Source organism: Mytilus trossulus, chromosome 3 (genome assembly GCF_036588685.1).
Source record: "Mytilus trossulus isolate FHL-02 chromosome 3, PNRI_Mtr1.1.1.hap1, whole genome shotgun sequence".
NCBI lineage: Eukaryota > Metazoa > Mollusca > Bivalvia > Mytilida > Mytilidae > Mytilus > Mytilus trossulus.
The window spans coordinates 85,911,252-85,929,071 of record NC_086375.1 but is presented as its reverse complement, the minus strand read 5'-3'; the positions used below and the strand labels follow the sequence as shown (position 1 = coordinate 85,929,071).

The window sequence follows — 17,820 nt, the reverse complement described above, 5'->3', positions numbered from 1 at the left end:
AAAGCTCAAATATCGTAATAAATCCGTAGCTTGAATTGGTTAATATTTCGTAATTAACCGCTAGAGAAAAGCTGTTTAATTCTTCTAATTCTCAAACCCAACATTTGACATTTTTAATTTACATGGTTTTCTCGTAAGCTTCCGTCAAATCCAAAGTTGACATTTCGTAACTAAGGAGCCACCATGTTGACTTGCTGAAATTAGTAAAAATGCAAATAATGCAATAGAATAGAAAACAAAACAAAACAAAACCTACCTCAAAAATCAGCTTTAATACAATATCATACGAATTCCGATGGTTCACGTAACAAAAAAAATTAACTTTAGCGGTTTAATTTGTATGACGTCATGTTTTGAAAAGACTTAAACTTGTGCGCCAAAAAAATAAATAAATAATATGTTGATGATTTCTCCGAGCTGTTGTGCATTACTGCTTTGTATTATGCATCCGAATAAGAGTAACAGTTATTTTTTCCTTTTTTTACCTGCACTTTTTAAATCAATAAAATCGGTAAAGGGTCTGCAAATAGTTTCCAATATAAAAAAGAAGATGTGGTATGATTGCCAATGAGAAAACTACCCACAAAAGACCAAAATAACACAGACATTAACAACTATAGGTCTACGTATGGCATTCAACAATGAGCAAAGCCCATACCGCCACATGTGGATTTACGTGGGCAGTATATTGTAACAGCCGTTATTATGTATATCTTTGAGTCTGCGCTAAGTATATATATATCGAGAATTTTATCATCTATAGTGTTGTTTACACAGCGAAGGAAGCACGTCATATTAGAATTCTTGTTGTCGTTTATATGTTTTAAGGTTCCGTTTCCGTTTTCGCCGTTTAGAAACACCCTGTTTTTAATTGTATTATTCGTTTATAGCATTAAGTGACAAATTTCATTATTAGATGTAGTTATGATTAAGTAATATAACGTTATTCATTTTATATTGTTTCTATGTGAATGGGCAGTTAGATACATGTACCAGCCGTCAAGCAATACGGGCGCCGTGCATTTACAGTGACATCAATTGTGTTTAAAATAGTATAGAACATTTATTGAAATTACTATTTGTTTTGTCTTTTCGGAATATTTACCGTTGAACTTTTATTGTAATTAATGTATTGCACTATTGAAGAAGATGTATATAAACCATCGTAAAGCTAAACTTAGTTTTGTTGACTTTATCCAGTGACTTTCCTCCCGAATTCTAAATATAACAGGAATGACGAAAACCCCTGTTATAAATAATTGAGCAACTTTGGAGGACTTGTAGCTTTAAAAATATCACGGTAAACACAATCTTATATATAATAAATTTAGAAAGCATGGTTTAATCTTTATTTTGGCAAAATATAAGAAAAATCTTTATCGGTAATTCGTATATTTTCCCTTTGATCTTACTGCCTTATATTTTCGAGTATCAACGGCTGTATCACTGAAAATATCAGGTAATATATTGCGTGACGTCATAACATTGCGTGACGTCATAATTACCGATAAACAGAATAATAGGTAGTTGAGTTTTTGATACTGACTATATCATGTTGAATTTCTTAACTCGCCCTAACGGGCTCGTCTAGATATTCAACATGATATAGTCAGTATCAAAAACTCAACTTCCTATCATACTATATATCTTAGGAAATATATAGTGATGGTCCACCTTACATCATTTTTGTTTCATCAGAGTTTTAGATATAACCATATTTTATTAATGTATATGTTTGTTTTGTTATATTCTTTTTAAAGCTCATTTATCGCTTATAAAAAGTATGAGTAGTTACAAGAAGCTTGCGTTTGTCATAAGCCAAGTGATATTGAAACAAAAGCAAGAGCTGGCCAGTTAATGTCAAGTGTGCTCGTAATATTAACAAATTGGGATCATTATATAGACCAGCATACATTGAATTGACCATTGACTAGTGAATTTATAGAGGTCATGTTAAATAAATGCACTAGTACTTTCTTTGTGTTTTCTCTATTATCAATCTCCCTACAGCGCTCGTTTCCTTTCCGTATACTTAGTACAATACAATGACCTCTGCCGTACTACGTGTAGTTGATTAACCAATCATATTCCCATAAACCTAAGGTAAGATAATATTAAGCTATAAAAAAGAAGATGTGATATGATTGCCAATGAGACAACTGTCAAAAAGAGACAAAAATTACACAAGACATTAACAACTATTTGTCACCGCACGGCCTTCAAAAATGAGCAAAGCCCATACCGCATACACGTAGTCAGCTATAAAAGGCCTCGATAAGACAATGTAAAACAATTCAAACGAGAAAACAAATGGCCTTTTTTTTTATAAAAAAAAATAACGAAAAACAAACATGTAACACATAACCATGCTCATGACTAGGGACACAATGCAGGCTTACAAAAGAATGTAAATAATTCGTTGGGAAATTTTGTCGTTTTTGTTCAAATTTTCTTTCTTTTAAAACATGACAAGGGCCCAAGGTAGAACCAGTTTGATTTATAAAAAAAAGTATTGACTGTCAGAGTAGCAAATCATTTCTTTGTCCGATAATTGTTTAAAATTTTGAAATTCTTCACCTACTTTTTTGTTAAATTTCTTGTCTTTAACATAAAAAAAGAAGATCTAGTATGATTACCAATGAGACAACTCGCCACAAGAGACAGAACGCCACTGAAATTATCAACTATAGGTCACCTATAAAAGGTCCTGAAATGACGAAATATGACACACAGCAACAAACGACAACAATATTGAATTACAGGCCCCTGACTTGAGACAGGCACATACAGAATGTGGCAGAATATTTAAATTAAGAGAGGAACGAAAGATACCAAAAGGGACAGTCAAACTCATTAATCTAAAACAAACTGACAACGCCAAGGCTAAAAATGAAAACGACAAACAGAAAAACAGAACATAGCATATTAAGTTCATTAGTTTATTCTTATGGAAAGTGCTAATACATATTTTGTTATTTAATACATCTTCTGTAATTTAACTCTTTCAGAACCCATTGTATAAACAAAAGTTAATCAATGTGTGGTTGTCGGTAATCTCAGAAGACGATTGGTTGAGTTTTTATCAGCTCACTGGATGGATCAAAATATTCATCCAGATGTTAATGAAATTGACAACTGTAAGAAAAATAGTTACATAGCGTCAATATCATTTCCTAAAATAGTAGCACCGATTCAATACCGTTTTTATATGATCATATGTTATGTATATAAATTAAGGACTTTCAACAGGTCAATATGTTATACATGGGCCTCGTCAAAAGTCCATAATTGATAAATATTGCAGAGGGATAAATTGTTGTAAAATTCAACAGTCTTTTGTTTTTAGTTTGAAAAGAGAGGTGGTGTGGTGTTTACATCAACCTTTTTTTATATCTATTTTTTTTCATGTCTGTTGCTTTAAGGTAGCGATTACTGCCATTTATTTTTTTAGCTTTTCTGGTAAATAGAAATATCAGAACTATTTATAGGGTAGGTAGATTTTTCGGTAATGTATTGTTAATATGTGCATAGTTTGTTAAAAAGAAGATTGTCATGTCATTATTAACTGAATGATAACTTGTTTCGATTATTAATCGAACCAATATAAATCAAAAAAACATCTGAATCACTTTTTCCCCATAGGCAATTGCGGCCAGCTAAATAAATTTATGACAAAATGGCAACGATTTCATCAATAAAGCTAACGTATATATCAGAATGTAAGTGTTTTCATTATCAATATAAACGTATATTATTAATTCGTATTATTTAAGAAATTTGATTCGTTTAGGCATAGTCACATGTTAAACTATATTTTCGAAGGTAGAGAGAAAACGGCGTATAGCAAAAAGCATATTGACCGGCAAAATGCATATCGCACGGTTATTTTTAGAATATCTAAAAACCGATATACTTTGTGACGTCATGTAATGAATTTCAGGATATTGATTAACGTTTTGAAACACATGATATCTGTGATCAATAATTTGACGGAAAAAAATCTTCAAATACATAAGATGTAAAAAAAAAAAAGTAAATTAAATAACAACTAATATGTTGTTATTGTCAAGGAGACAAATTGATGTAATATTTATAAAATTCCAACAAACCTAAATGACGATTTTGATACAAATATGGTCGGAAATTAATAATATAACAAATATAGCCTTTGTATGAGGTCAATACAGGATATATCGACCCAAAGAAGTATATCGACCTCGGACTTCGTCCTCAGTCAATATACTTCTTTCAGGTCAATATATCCTTGTATCGACCTCATACAAAGGCTATATTTGTATAATAATAACAGTTTTTTTTTTCTAAAAACAAAATTATGAATACAATTTTATTAAGCATAGTAAAAAGTATGCCGGGTTGAAACTGTCTGGTATCAGTTGTGATATTGTTATTTTGAGTACATGTACACTATCAATACTAGAATTTTTTTTAATATTTTATACAAGAAAAACTCACCAGGAAGTGCCAGTAAACTTTTTTCTGACTTAACTATATTGTTAAGATTTTACGGTTTACCAGGCGTGGGAATATACAAGTATTTAATGATTGTCACAGTTTAAATTCTATCAAGCTCTATATATAGCACTTCCCTATTTTTGTTTTCATCGACACGGATATATATAAATGAACATTTAATGCCGCCCATCCACGGGGATAACCGTCGTCTTCCTTATGTGAATTATGTAAGTTGAGTAGTATATACGATTTTAAGTTTTATATATGCAGATTCAATTTCATTATTTCATTATGCACTTTAATTTTGACAAAGACTAAGGTACGTAAAAAACATTTTAAATTTATTTAAACGAAAAAACTATTAAATTTAGGGCTTCGTAGATATATTTTGATACTTAAACTATATAATTTGTACATGATTTTGACTTTAAACTTAAATAGGCAATTGTGTCAATTAACTGTATGTTCTTGTTGTTTAAGAGTAAATCGGATAAAATAAATCTCGAGTAATAGTGTAGGCGCTTGTAAATGTTCTTATATCTCAAAGAAGTGATGTTGATTCCAAAATGAACTAAATGAAATAAAACTGCATACTTAATCTTCCTTCTTTAGAACCGGTTTCTTTAGAACATTGTTTAAAGATATTAATTGTTCTAATTAGGTATTCACGGTGACTTTTTAATTTTTTACATCTTCGTTTGTATATTTTAGAGTTGTCATACATGTACCACATTATTACATTTGAGAGATTTACATATCATATTAACAGGAAGTGCTAGATGAACAAAGTTCTCATTTGAAACAGCAAAGTTACTCGCAATGGATTGTCGGTTAAATACCAGAGGTCGAACAGACAAGGAAGCAGCACCGTATACAAGGACAGATACGGTAAGGCATTTTGTAATTAACTTTCTCTATATTACAGAGGTCGCTTTGTCTAATATGCTAGACTCTGTGAATGAGTTGCCATTCCCATATAACATACATGTATGGGGTATGATCGTTAAGTATAGACAGTTATTTACTAGAGACCAAAAGTAACTAAAGCTCATCCTACGACCTTTAACAATGAACATGACATACCCATGTTTTCACAGAATCAAGTATTTAACAGTACACATTCAACAGATTTAGTTAAAATCATAAGAAAACAATATCGACAGGATTTATGATCTTGAGATAGGTTTTTATAACAGTATAGCAATTATAATAAATCAATATCAGACAGGATTTATAGTCTTGATATAAGTACGCATAACTGTACAACAATATAAGTCCACTTTATCAGAACAACATAATTTACATAATACTTTTCTTATTGTCATGCATCATTTTCAAATATATTTTCTCTTTCTAATTTTTGTAAGACAGTTGAAATATTTTAAAATTTAAGAACGTTTAATTTCTCCATTTCTTCATATAGTTCCCTCCAGCCTCAGATAACCTCGAATTTCCGAAAGATGGAAGACAAACACATTCAGTATCAACGGTGAGTGTTCGTAACATTACGATTGTAAAAAGATGTCTATATAAGATACGGCGATTCGGTATGACACCAAAACAAAGTCAAAACGATATAGTTGTAAGCAGCTATAGGTCAATGTAATGCATTTAACAAAACCAATATTCAAAAGTTATAAACGGCCATGCCATTACAAAATAAGAACGAAAAGACAATTAAACCTATAGTTGTTCATTTCTGTGTCATTTTAGCATCTTGTAGAGAGTTGTCTCATTGTCAATCATACCACATCTTCTTTTTTTTATATCTATATACTTCAAAAAGAACTGACGATGGTACAACATGAACCCAAACAAAAATGCTTGCGATATAGCAGGTGCTCCGGAAGGTAATAAAGTTCCTGCCCAACTACATGTAGCTAAAAATCGTATTTAATCAATCGTATTCGGTCATGTCACTATTTAGGAAAGGAGGACTGTATAATCACTATGGTGAAATATCTTTATTATAGTGAAATATCCTTACTATGGTGAAATATCTTTATTATAGTGAAATATCCTTACTATGGTGAAATATCTTTACTATGGTGAAATATCCTTACTATGGTGAAATATCCTTACTATGGTGAAATATCTTTACTATGGTGAAATATCCTTACTTTGGTGAAATATCCTTACTATGGTGAAATATCTTTACTATGGTGAAATATCCTTACTATGGTGAAATATCTTGACTATAGTGAAATATCCTTACTATGGTGAAATACCTTACTATGGTGAAATACCTTACTATGATGAAATATCCTTTATTTTGTGAAATATCCTTACTATAGAGAAATATCCTTTCTATGGTGAAATATCTTTACTATAGTGAAATACCTTACTATGGTGAAATATCCTCACTATTGTGAAATATCCTTACTATTGTGAAATATCCTTACTGTAGTGAAATATCCTTTACTATAGTGTAATATCCTTACTATGGTGAAATATCCTTACTATAGTGAAATATCCTTACTATGGTGAAATATCCTTACTATGATGAAATATTGTGAAATATCCTACTATAGTGAAATATCCTTTACTATAGTGAAATATCCTTTACTATAGTGTATATCTTTTCTATGGTGAAATATCCTTACTATGATGAAATATCCTTACTATGGTGAAATATCCTTGCTATAGTGAAATTTCCTCACTTACTATAGTGAAAAATCCTTACTATGGTGAAATGTCAAATATGTTTACTATGGCGAAGGATCCTAACTATGGTGAAAACCTTTACTACGGTGATATACCCTAACTGGGGCGAAATGTGCTTAATATTGACACGTATCATATGTAAACGTCCTTTACAATAGAAGGACCTCATTATGTTCAAAACAAATAATTTAGTAAATAAACTTGAATATGGTTTACAACAATTTAATTCATCTTGAATAAAAACATTTTAAAAGACAACCTTACATTCTCGTTCTAAGTCATTTCAATACTAAAAGTCGTATTTATAAATAACATATAATAAAGAATATTCATTATTTACATGCTGGTTTTGCGTCATTCCAACATAATATTTTACAGACGATTACGTCAGAGATTTCCCTTGAGGCATTTGACTTCTTTAGTAAAGACAGTTTATTTGACACATCAGATAATGAGGATGAAGGAAGCACATCTATATCATCTTTATTAGAGACTTCAGACATCCCATCAAACTCATCAAAGGATATGGTATTTATTTAGACATATATTTGTCATTTCACAATGTTTGTTTACAATGCTTACTTCTTGAAATAGACAAGGCTAGAACATGATGTTTTAACATACGCTTTTAAATTAGGCTATTTTTTGTAACGAATAAAAGCTTTTACGTATCAATTATGACAAAGAACAGCAAAGCTATTTAATATATTCTTCTGAAATTCCTAATTATATCAACTTTATTTACATTCACAGCATATTTTTTGTATCTAATGTGACTTAGAACATACTTATACCCGTTTTTTAACTAAGAAGGCTAGTTTTTAATTGCTATGTCATTTGGTCTCTTGTGGAGAGTTGTCTCATTGTCAATCATACCACATTTTCTTTTTCATAATGAACATGTTCATGTTATTGTAGAAAGAAGAAATACGAAAACCAGGAGATGGACATGTCAATGGTGTTTTATCCAATGATTGGCAAAATGAATTTCAAACCGATTGTAACGAAGACGAAGATAGAAGAAATGTCACACCAATAGAACATGATGATCGTACATCATCAGCAAAACATCGAGTAAGTTTTGACTACAGAAATGTCACACCAATAAATCATACTTATAATTCGTTTTAACAATATTTTAGGTACATTTATAGACTTTTAATTACTCAGGAAATATTGATCGAAAATAAATACATGCAAATACAAACTCACACACACACTTGCGACAGCTTTTTCTGATATTGACCTCACAGAGGGTAAATGTTTAATAAAAGAGAGAAATATACTTGGTCAGTTTGATTTTTATCGTTGTTTGTGAATGAAAACGATATAATTATTTCATTGCAGCATGAAGTACTTGTCGAACAAGATGATCTGGATAGTAGTCAACCGTTCATTAAAGGAAATACAACACATACACAGTTTGAAAAAGAAGTAGAAAGCAAAAGAGATGATCCAATGACATATGGCAATGTAACATACAAGTATGAGACTGTTAATGCTAATGGTGATCTAGAAACAGAAGACAACCCGGATGCTGGTATTGATGTAAGAGTATTTACTGTTGTAGCTAAATAGAAGTAAACAAAGATACATAATGTACAGACGCATATATACTTCGGAATGTAAGAAAGGGGTCTCACTATATTTCTCTCAGTTTTTATCTTAACTGTTGTATTTTGACTTAATCATATTAAATGATATATTAACGCCAATTTATAGACAGTTTACATGAATATAAATTGTTCATTATTTCAGTAAAGATATAAAAATGAAGATGTGTTATAATTTCCAATGAGACAACTATCCACAAAAGACCAAAATGACACAAACATTAACAACTATAGGTCACCGTTTCTTCTTTTAAAATATTTGATGTAAACAAAATCTTGTTTTGCTCTATCAAACGTGTGTGTTGCCGCTTTTTATTTTTAAAAGTATCGATAATAAAACAATTTTGTTGGGAGATTTCAGTCAACATGTCTCCTGTTTTTGCTATGCATGCATCAATTGTCATGCGTCGAAATACCACAACCAGAATAAGATACAATCGGACGCCTACACATTGGTATCTAAAAGATCCAAAAGTCCTCGAAAACATTACCGTACAACTTTATTCATATTCATACATACTAGACGTACTTTCAATTCTCAATTTCGTAGCACAAGTACAAAATAGCCTATCATCATAAATTAAACAAATCAACACATAAAAACAAAGATTGGATAATTACAATATTCTAGTATAATAATTCTAATAATTGTTTGTAGATTTTGCCACCTGATATAGGAGTGAAGAAATCCCCTATAGTGTTCATGTTAACGGATGAACATAGTGAACCTAGTGGATTGACCTTAGTATCGACTGATGAAGGTCATATCATAGAAATCTCTGACAAATATAGCAAATACTATCAAAAGCTAAATCTTAGGTATGTTGTGTTATACTTTGGTTTACCATGGATAATCTGGTCAGGTTTTTTTTGTGAAATGATAAAGTCTGAAAATTGAGCAATTACATATAAATAAGATTGATTCAAAGAAAATGAAATATCAATAATTGTCAAAGTGTACCAAAGATCATTCATTGCACCTCGTCACATGAAATGTTACATTCAGTGCTTTGTTTATTTTATAGTTTATTCATTCTTTATGTACATGTGAACTTTAAATCTTTCATTTTTTGTGTCATTGAAGGCATTATGATACAATATTAGGAATCGACTACCAAGCAGTAAAATTTTATCCGCATGAGATAGTCCTAGAAATGTTAAAGTATTTAGCGTATCCATCCACAGAAGAATTTGTTAGCTTGGTTTGTAAATTACAATTAACATCTATATAAATCTTTGAAGTATATAACAATATAAATACATATATGTTTCATGTCAAAGCCGTCTCCACTTCAAAAGCTTTTTAAAAATCAATTCTTTGAATATGTGTTCCTATTACACGAAACACGTTTGATATTCCACTCAATGGTTACTCATCATGCTAATCTAACTATTTTTTACTTGAACTGTCCATTTTTCAATAAGCAGTAAAACCAATACGTTTAGTAAGTATGCTCTAAAGAAATCCGGCATGAAAAAAATTGAAAATATTCAAATGAGTGAACTAAAGACCTGATTGTGATATTAATAAACGGAGAAATATAGAAATAAGTTAATTAGAAGACAGCAGTCATACATGCAGAATAAAACATACAAGACATATATACATGTAGTGAACAGTTAAAAACATATCTTTGATATATTATTAGATTATTGAAAGACAAGAACAAAACAGAAGTAAAGAATTTTTAGAGATAAAAGTGTATGTAAAGGTTAATACACGTGGTATTACTGGTGGTATGTACATTCATATGTATTTAGATTTCTTACGTTATAAAGCATTCATTGCATGTGCAAACACGTTTTTTTATTAAATGAATTAAAGTTAAATCAGATCTGAATTGGCAGCATGAATTCATTGACAAACCGGGGACAACCTTTGTTAAAAGGACGAAACAGAATATCGAATTCTTGAGTAAATTCACTGAAGGGACAAAAAAAATCTGACGTATACTTGACATAAAACACTAAAAGTGTTTGGCAAAACTAACTCTTATTCAAACCGGGACTTATACTAGGTACATGTACTACCTACTACGTCGGATATCAAAACTAGCCCTGTATATTCTGAAACACTAGCTGGAAATAATATAAGGCTGTCCAAGAAAATTATCAATCTCTGTATCGAATATATCACACTATTTAGAAGATCAGATCTTTCTTTCTTTAATATTATGAATACTAGTTAATACCTTATTACATAACCTTAAAAGAAAACACATAAAATATTCCCCATTTCACATGATTGGCATTTGTAAGTAAGGCGTTTCATATAGTTCGCCAACGGAAGGCAACAAAATAAACTTTAAAATCAAAGATACATGTATCTATGTATTATTAAGGCTTCGACTATAGATTTTATAGATTGAATTTCGCGTAGCATCCAGTGGCAAATATTTGATTCATGTTCAGAGTCCAAAGTAACTATGGGTGCAATCAACAGTTTTTTTCTATGACGTCATGTTTTGAGGGACCATGCATATGTGACCCTTACTGGTGGACTGATTAATAAAGATACTTGTATAAAACTAGATATCACTGGAATCAGAATGTTCTCTAGTTTATAATGAAATAAAAATAATGTGTACTTTTAATATATTATAAAAATTTCATCCAAGGAACATGGGGGAAAATAGGTATAATTTTAACATAAAAAACTTGAAATCAGGTCAAGTGCACACCCATGAAGACATGATCCATGCACATCTTTCATAATCAAAACTGTATGAATTTTGTAGGTTTTTACCTGGCCTTTCAAGAAAATCTTGTTTCAGGGTACGGTTTCCTGCTCCGAAAAGAGCTACAGTGGCTGCAAATAAGTTTTCAATTTTCACTGCTAAAAAAACAGACTGTTTACAGTGTTGTCTCCCCTCGAAACATGTTTATTTAATATAATTTTCAAAATTATTTCAATCATTCAACCTGTTTTAATTGAAAGCTAATTAACTAATTTTTACAATCAAATACAAAAAACATGATACTTTTTCACCAAGTAAGTAAATAAACAGGGGTTTTCCTCCATGGTTATTTTTAGACGGGGAATAACCCCTAGTTTTTAGTACGAAACTGTTTATAGCACCCTATAGAAAATTTAATCTTAAAGGGCATACGATACAGTTACAGGGAAGCCAATGACGTTGCTAACGTAATTTGTTATTTTCGTGACGTCAAACTGTGATAAATCGGGAAAAGATGCATTTTTCGACTGATATTTATCATTCAAACTGATTTAATTTGAAAACGAGTTCATGGACCCCTATTTTTCAAAACGGCATTTTGTTTCATTTTGCAGGGAAAATATGTGACCCGAATTTTATAAAACTGTAAATAGAGGATTTTTTTTAATTTTGATAAACATGCAGTAAAAAATGACGTTTTTTCCTCAATTCATGAACATTTGATAAATATGAGTTATTTCTGAATAAAAAAATGCATATTTTTTATAATATTTATAAAAAACAGAAATTACCGATTATTTAACAAAAAACAATTTGTGTTTTTCTTTTATAACAAAAAAGTAATGTCTTTCTTTCGAAAAAGAAATTACGGCCACAAATCTGAATTTTGAGCAAATATACAAAATTTCGACCTCATTTTACTCAGAAAGTAGCACATGGAGGTATTATTTTTATTAAATATTTGATTTCATCAGGTAAAAATTAGCCTATATGCAAATTTTCACAACTTGTAAATACAGGTTCAAAACTGTATCGTATGCCCTTATTAAAGACTATTCGGTGTTAAAATATCAGTATAAAACATGTCAGTCAACAACAAAAACGTCACATTATAGGTAAAGCTATAGTACCACTAAATGTGTGTCGAACAGTTCATTGTGTTTCTTTTACGGAAGATATTGTACAGCAGACACTACATCAATAATATATGAATATATATTTTGTGTTCTTATATTTATGTTATTTTTAGGTGGTGATGGTTCAGAGAAGTTATCGAATAAAACAACTACCAATGCCAGTACTCTTAGAATAGTTAACGTTAAATGGAAACATCCAATTGAATGCTATATCCGTTCCTACCCTCAATCAAATAAATATATTACAGTGGATAAATCGGAGAACTTAAACTTATCAACGTTACGATTCGAGAATGGAAACAAAAGTAAGCAATAGAGTAGCAGGTGCTCACACAACGTCATTGAATAGGTGGTACATGGAAAGTTATCACCTCGACCGTCCGCTCTGGTTTGCTATTAAACAACTCGAGTAGCCTTCAAAAACTATTAGGGTTGTCCCTTATTAAGATGAAAGTTTAAAAAAAATAAGCATTACTTTGTTCGCTTGTACTAAAATATTATTTCCCTTCTTGCATCATAAATTTCTTTTTTGTTTATTTTCATTCCGTTTGCCGTCTTATAAATGAAAAAAAACTCTGTATTAGTGATTAAACTGTTACTCTAATAATACAGCAAGTACGGTATGGTAAAGAAGTAGGGAGATGATATCAACTTTGTATAAGAGAAGTGGGGAGTATGTTGACGAGACAGCAACATAACTACACAAATAACCAAACGTTTATCTTTTTTTTAGATCTCATCCGATATAACATGTGCTCTGGATTATGCAAAAAAGAAAAAAACAGCGTAAACAGCGTATTCATTGGCGTCTTTCAGGTTATTGACTCTAACAAATTCATATTCGCAGCGAAAGCGACAATACTTTCTCTAGTTGTGAGTAATATTGTATTTATCATCTGACACTATATTGTCAATACAAGTGTTTCGAATCAATTATTAACATCGATACAATTCAAATTAACGAAAATTTAAGATTAAAAAAAGTGAAATTGTCAATTTATCGAAAATAACATATGAAATTTTCGCAAAACGACTAACAGCAATAAAAAAAATCATGAGAATTTTGTAAGTTTATACTTTACTTGATCTTCAGTGTAACAACATTATATTGAATGAAACGTTTATTAATATTTTCCTTATTTTTGATACATGCATGCTGATGATTTTTATTGCAAGCATATTTTAATTATTTTTTCCTGATTTTTTCCGAATACTGCAGTTTATTTGGAATATGTTTTATTCACACTAGTTAGGTAATTTTGAACAACATCATTCTTTAAAATAATGAAAATATTATTAAGATATTCATGTTTAGTGTTTAAGTCAATGTTATCAGACAAATCCACAGATTTATATTCAGTATTGATCAAGACGGTAAACGTCCGCTCGATTATAATGACCTATAGATTGAAGTGCAAGCAGAATACCTAAACTGATTTGAATTTCATGAAACTTTTCAAGGATTAACATAAAAGAGACAGTTGATTATAAAGAGATAAGAGAAGGGTCCAACTGAAGCCCGCCTCCGGTGCTAAATATTTTCGGTGTTGTCACTTTTACGAAAATAGTTTTCTGTTTAAATGTCACTATGTCAGATATCCCTGTGAAAATGTTGAGCCTTTAAAACCTGATTATTTGTATATACCTTTTTTCCCAATTTTCAGCAGGGTTGGACGAGGAATAAATCCGAAAGAGAAATTGTTCAAGCAGATCCACGTTTTTTTATAGTGAGAGATGAAAAAAAGAATGGAAGTAGGGTTTTTGAGTCCCTATTTTATAGAGGTAAATGTAATTATAACTGACCTACAGATATAACTGACCTACAGATAGGATTGATCATTTCTTGAAGGCATAATATAAAGGTTACAATTATTTCTGGACCGATTGCCAGTATAAGGGTAACTATGTTAAAACACGGACTGTCAAACAAACAAAAAACCGACCTGTAAGACATTTAAAAAATATAAACAACTTTATCAAGTCTTCAGCGAAAGTCATGTGATTATTAAAAATATGTCTCAGGTCTACACCACCCGATAAAGTCGTATTCTTGTTGTACAAATATTTCGTATCAACTTCACAAATAATCAACAAAGGTCTTGAAGTGTAAATACTGGGTACCCTAGTTGTTTTTATCTTAATAATGTGTTATAATATTCTTTTATTTGTCTTTATAAATATTACTTTTACTGTTAATCTGTTCTTTTGGTGATATCCATTTGACGTGGTTCTGTACTTATTCATCCCGCCATTGTGTTATAATTCTATTATAATTTTCGTATCATGTCTTTCTCTTTTGCTTATATGCTTTTTCTGTATGCCTTTGTGTGTTTCTTGGTTAAATATGACATGGCTCTGTGATCATACATCCCGTCATTGTTTGATTGTCTAAAGGTAAATACAATTGAGAATCGAAATCGGGAATGCGTAAAAGAGTCAACAACCCGACCAGGGGCTGACAACTTTTTGTTTATATATCAGTTTGTTTTATAAAGATTAAGATAATAACACAACGGTGACTGTTATACCTATTTTTGACATTTTTACCATCTGTGTCTGTTTGTTTTGTTCACCCACTTAATATAATGGAATTGTATACGACTGTCATTCAAGTGAGCGGTTTAGCTAGCTATAAAACCAGGTTAATCCACTATTTTCTTTCAAGAAAATGCCTTTACCAAGTCAGTTGTTGTCCATTCGTTTGATGTTTTTGAGATTTTGATTTTGCAATTTGATTAGGGACTTTCCCTTTTGAATATTCCTTTGAGGTCAGTATTTTTGTGATTTTACTTTTTACATGATAATCAAATTCATCCAATGTTTTCAGGCAGCTACTGGACATTCAACAACAAAGGATTACAACTGATCAAATGTAACAAGGAAGATCCTCTAATATTGCGGGATGACCTGTTTTTTACGATAATTTCAAAGGAGACACTTCCAGAGGATTGAGTTGCTGAATAATACAAAATTTAAAAAAAAAACTTTTAAATACCCGTCCTATAATGAGATTGCAGAACAGTAATCCTTATATGAATATACAATACAGCTGTGTAAAAGTGCATTTCTTTCTGGATTTTGTCTGATCAAGTCGACGTAGTATAAAATCGAAATCGCTTGTAATATTATACACCACTAGTTAACAATACAGTATTCAAGGAAATATGGATGGAGAGTTGTCTCATTGGCACTCACACCACATCTTCCTATATCTATGTTGGCAGATTCAAACTAATAAAATGTAAATCTATAAAACATATAATCTGTGTTTATTGTTGAGAATGTGTACAGAATAGATATAAAAAGATGTGGTATGAATGCCAATGAGATAAAAGAGGGACAGTCAAACTCATAGATTAAAAACAAACTGACAACGCCACGGCTTAAAATAAAAAGAAAAACAGACAAATAATAGTACAGAAAACACAACATAAAAAACTAAAGACTAAGCAACACGAACCCCACCAAAAACTGGGGGTAACATCAGGTGCTCCGGAAGGATAAACAGATCCTGCTCCACGTGTGGTACCCATAGTGTTGCTAATGTAATTACAGATCCGGTAAATAACATTTTGAGGTACTCTCCATCCAAGACACAATTTGTAAAAGCAAACCATCAAAGAATAGGACCATAATATATTATATTCATAAGTTTCTTTTTTCACGAACTTAGTTTATTTTATATATAATTTATTTTACTTGATATATATGCTACCAAAAACCGATAGTTTTCATATTTTATCAATAATAGTTACATGTTTCTAGAAAGGAACTTGTTTCAGAATAGTCAACTAGACCTAAAAGCATATAACATTTACCGAATCTAAGAGTATGCTATGCAAAGACAACCGGTACCGTCAAATAAAAACAAGAATATAATTCATAAGATCTCTTTTTTGTTGATTTTGTTTCGCTGATATTTGTTTCTGTTATTTTTTTACGTTCTCTTAATATATCATATATATTATATAGGTTTGACCAAGAATAAAAGAATATGGCAAAAATCGTCATTAATTTTCTTTAAATACGAAATATTTTATAAGAAGTAGTCTTAAAATTAAGCCTTTGCTATAATATCTACATTGTAGTTTTGATGATCATTTTTAAATTGCTACGTTTGTTCAACACATAAAAAAGAGTAAACGTTGCTATTAAAGGACAAATAAATAAAAAAAAAAGAATCAATTGACAATTTCGCCAATATTGGCTTATTTGTTGATCTTTTCTAGCTCATTACTTTTTATGTGTAGTTTTTCTTTTTCTACAATCGTGAATTATATGTAAAAATGTGTAAATATCATTTTAAAACGACAACAACTCCCATATTAACCATAAAGGTAACAGAAGTACTGCACCAGATGTGCATTTCGACAATAAATGTCTCATCGATGATGCTCGAGGCAAAAATATTGGAAATTCCTAAATCAAAAACAAAAAAGCCCTTTAATAAAAAAAAAAAAAGGGACATTATATAAAGAGTCACATGACAATTTCTACTATATTGATATATTTAATTTGAACATTTTGTCTCGCTGATCAATATCATTGTACACATTTCTGTTTTTATCTACTATAGTTAGGGCCAATATATATCACAATTGGTAAAAACCATATAATTGATGGAACACATCTGTAGATGTAGTTTTTTGATAATTTTCACCTTTTATCATATCTCATTATCTATAACATTTTTTCAAAAATAATAAATAAAAACTATAACATAGAAAACAAGAATGTGTCCCAAGTACACGACTGCCCAATCCGCACTATCATTTTCTATGTTCAGTTGACCGTGAAAATGGGATAAAATTTCTGATTTGGCATAAAAATTAGAAAGATCATATCATAGGGGACATGTTTACTAAGTTTCAGGTTGATTGGACCTCAACTTCATCAAAAAATACTTCGTCCAAAAACTTTAACATGAACCGGGACGAACGGACGAACGGACGTACAGACCAGAAAACATAATGGGACATAAAAACTACATTTTTGCACAATAAGTCCTACAAGTGACTCACAATTTTAGCCTTGATAACTTCTTTGTTAATAATGTTGTGCTGATATGTTTTGTTCTCCGCTGTCATTTTTTACGATAATTGTGAAAATTGAGGTTAAAAATTGTCATTTAAGGGCACTAACTCCTATAAGTAGTCGTCTGGTGATTATTGTGCAAGAGGCCAGTAGGGAAATTTTTACATCTTGATAATTTCTGTCAAAGACAAAAAATTTCTATCTATAGCTGTTTGCAAGATG

At 30.6% G+C, this 17,820-nt stretch overlaps 1 protein-coding gene across 10 annotated transcripts; it reads left to right on the top strand.

Annotated features, from left to right (window-relative positions):
- Window positions 1-1,059: 1,059 nt before the first annotated feature.
- Window positions 1,060-16,541, top strand: LOC134712706 (uncharacterized). Of its 10 annotated transcripts, XM_063574520.1 has the most exons (14): window positions 1,060-1,300; window positions 3,643-3,719; window positions 5,185-5,361; window positions 5,897-5,962; window positions 7,516-7,665; window positions 8,056-8,211; window positions 8,485-8,685; window positions 9,409-9,569; window positions 9,835-9,952; window positions 10,400-10,487; window positions 12,678-12,869; window positions 13,298-13,437; window positions 14,229-14,346; window positions 15,392-16,540. In XM_063574520.1, the coding sequence occupies exons 3-14, from the start codon at window positions 5,293-5,295 to the stop codon at window positions 15,514-15,516; spliced, it is 1,584 nt and encodes a 527-aa protein (XP_063430590.1). In that variant the 5' UTR covers window positions 1,060-1,300; window positions 3,643-3,719; window positions 5,185-5,292; the 3' UTR covers window positions 15,517-16,540. The 10 variants fall into 10 exon arrangements, with proteins under 10 accessions (XP_063430590.1, XP_063430594.1, XP_063430589.1 ...); XM_063574524.1 differs by lacking the exon at window positions 3,643-3,719 and having other exon boundaries at window positions 5,243-5,361; XM_063574519.1 differs by lacking the exon at window positions 3,643-3,719.
- The last annotated feature ends 1,279 nt before the right edge of the window (window positions 16,542-17,820 follow it).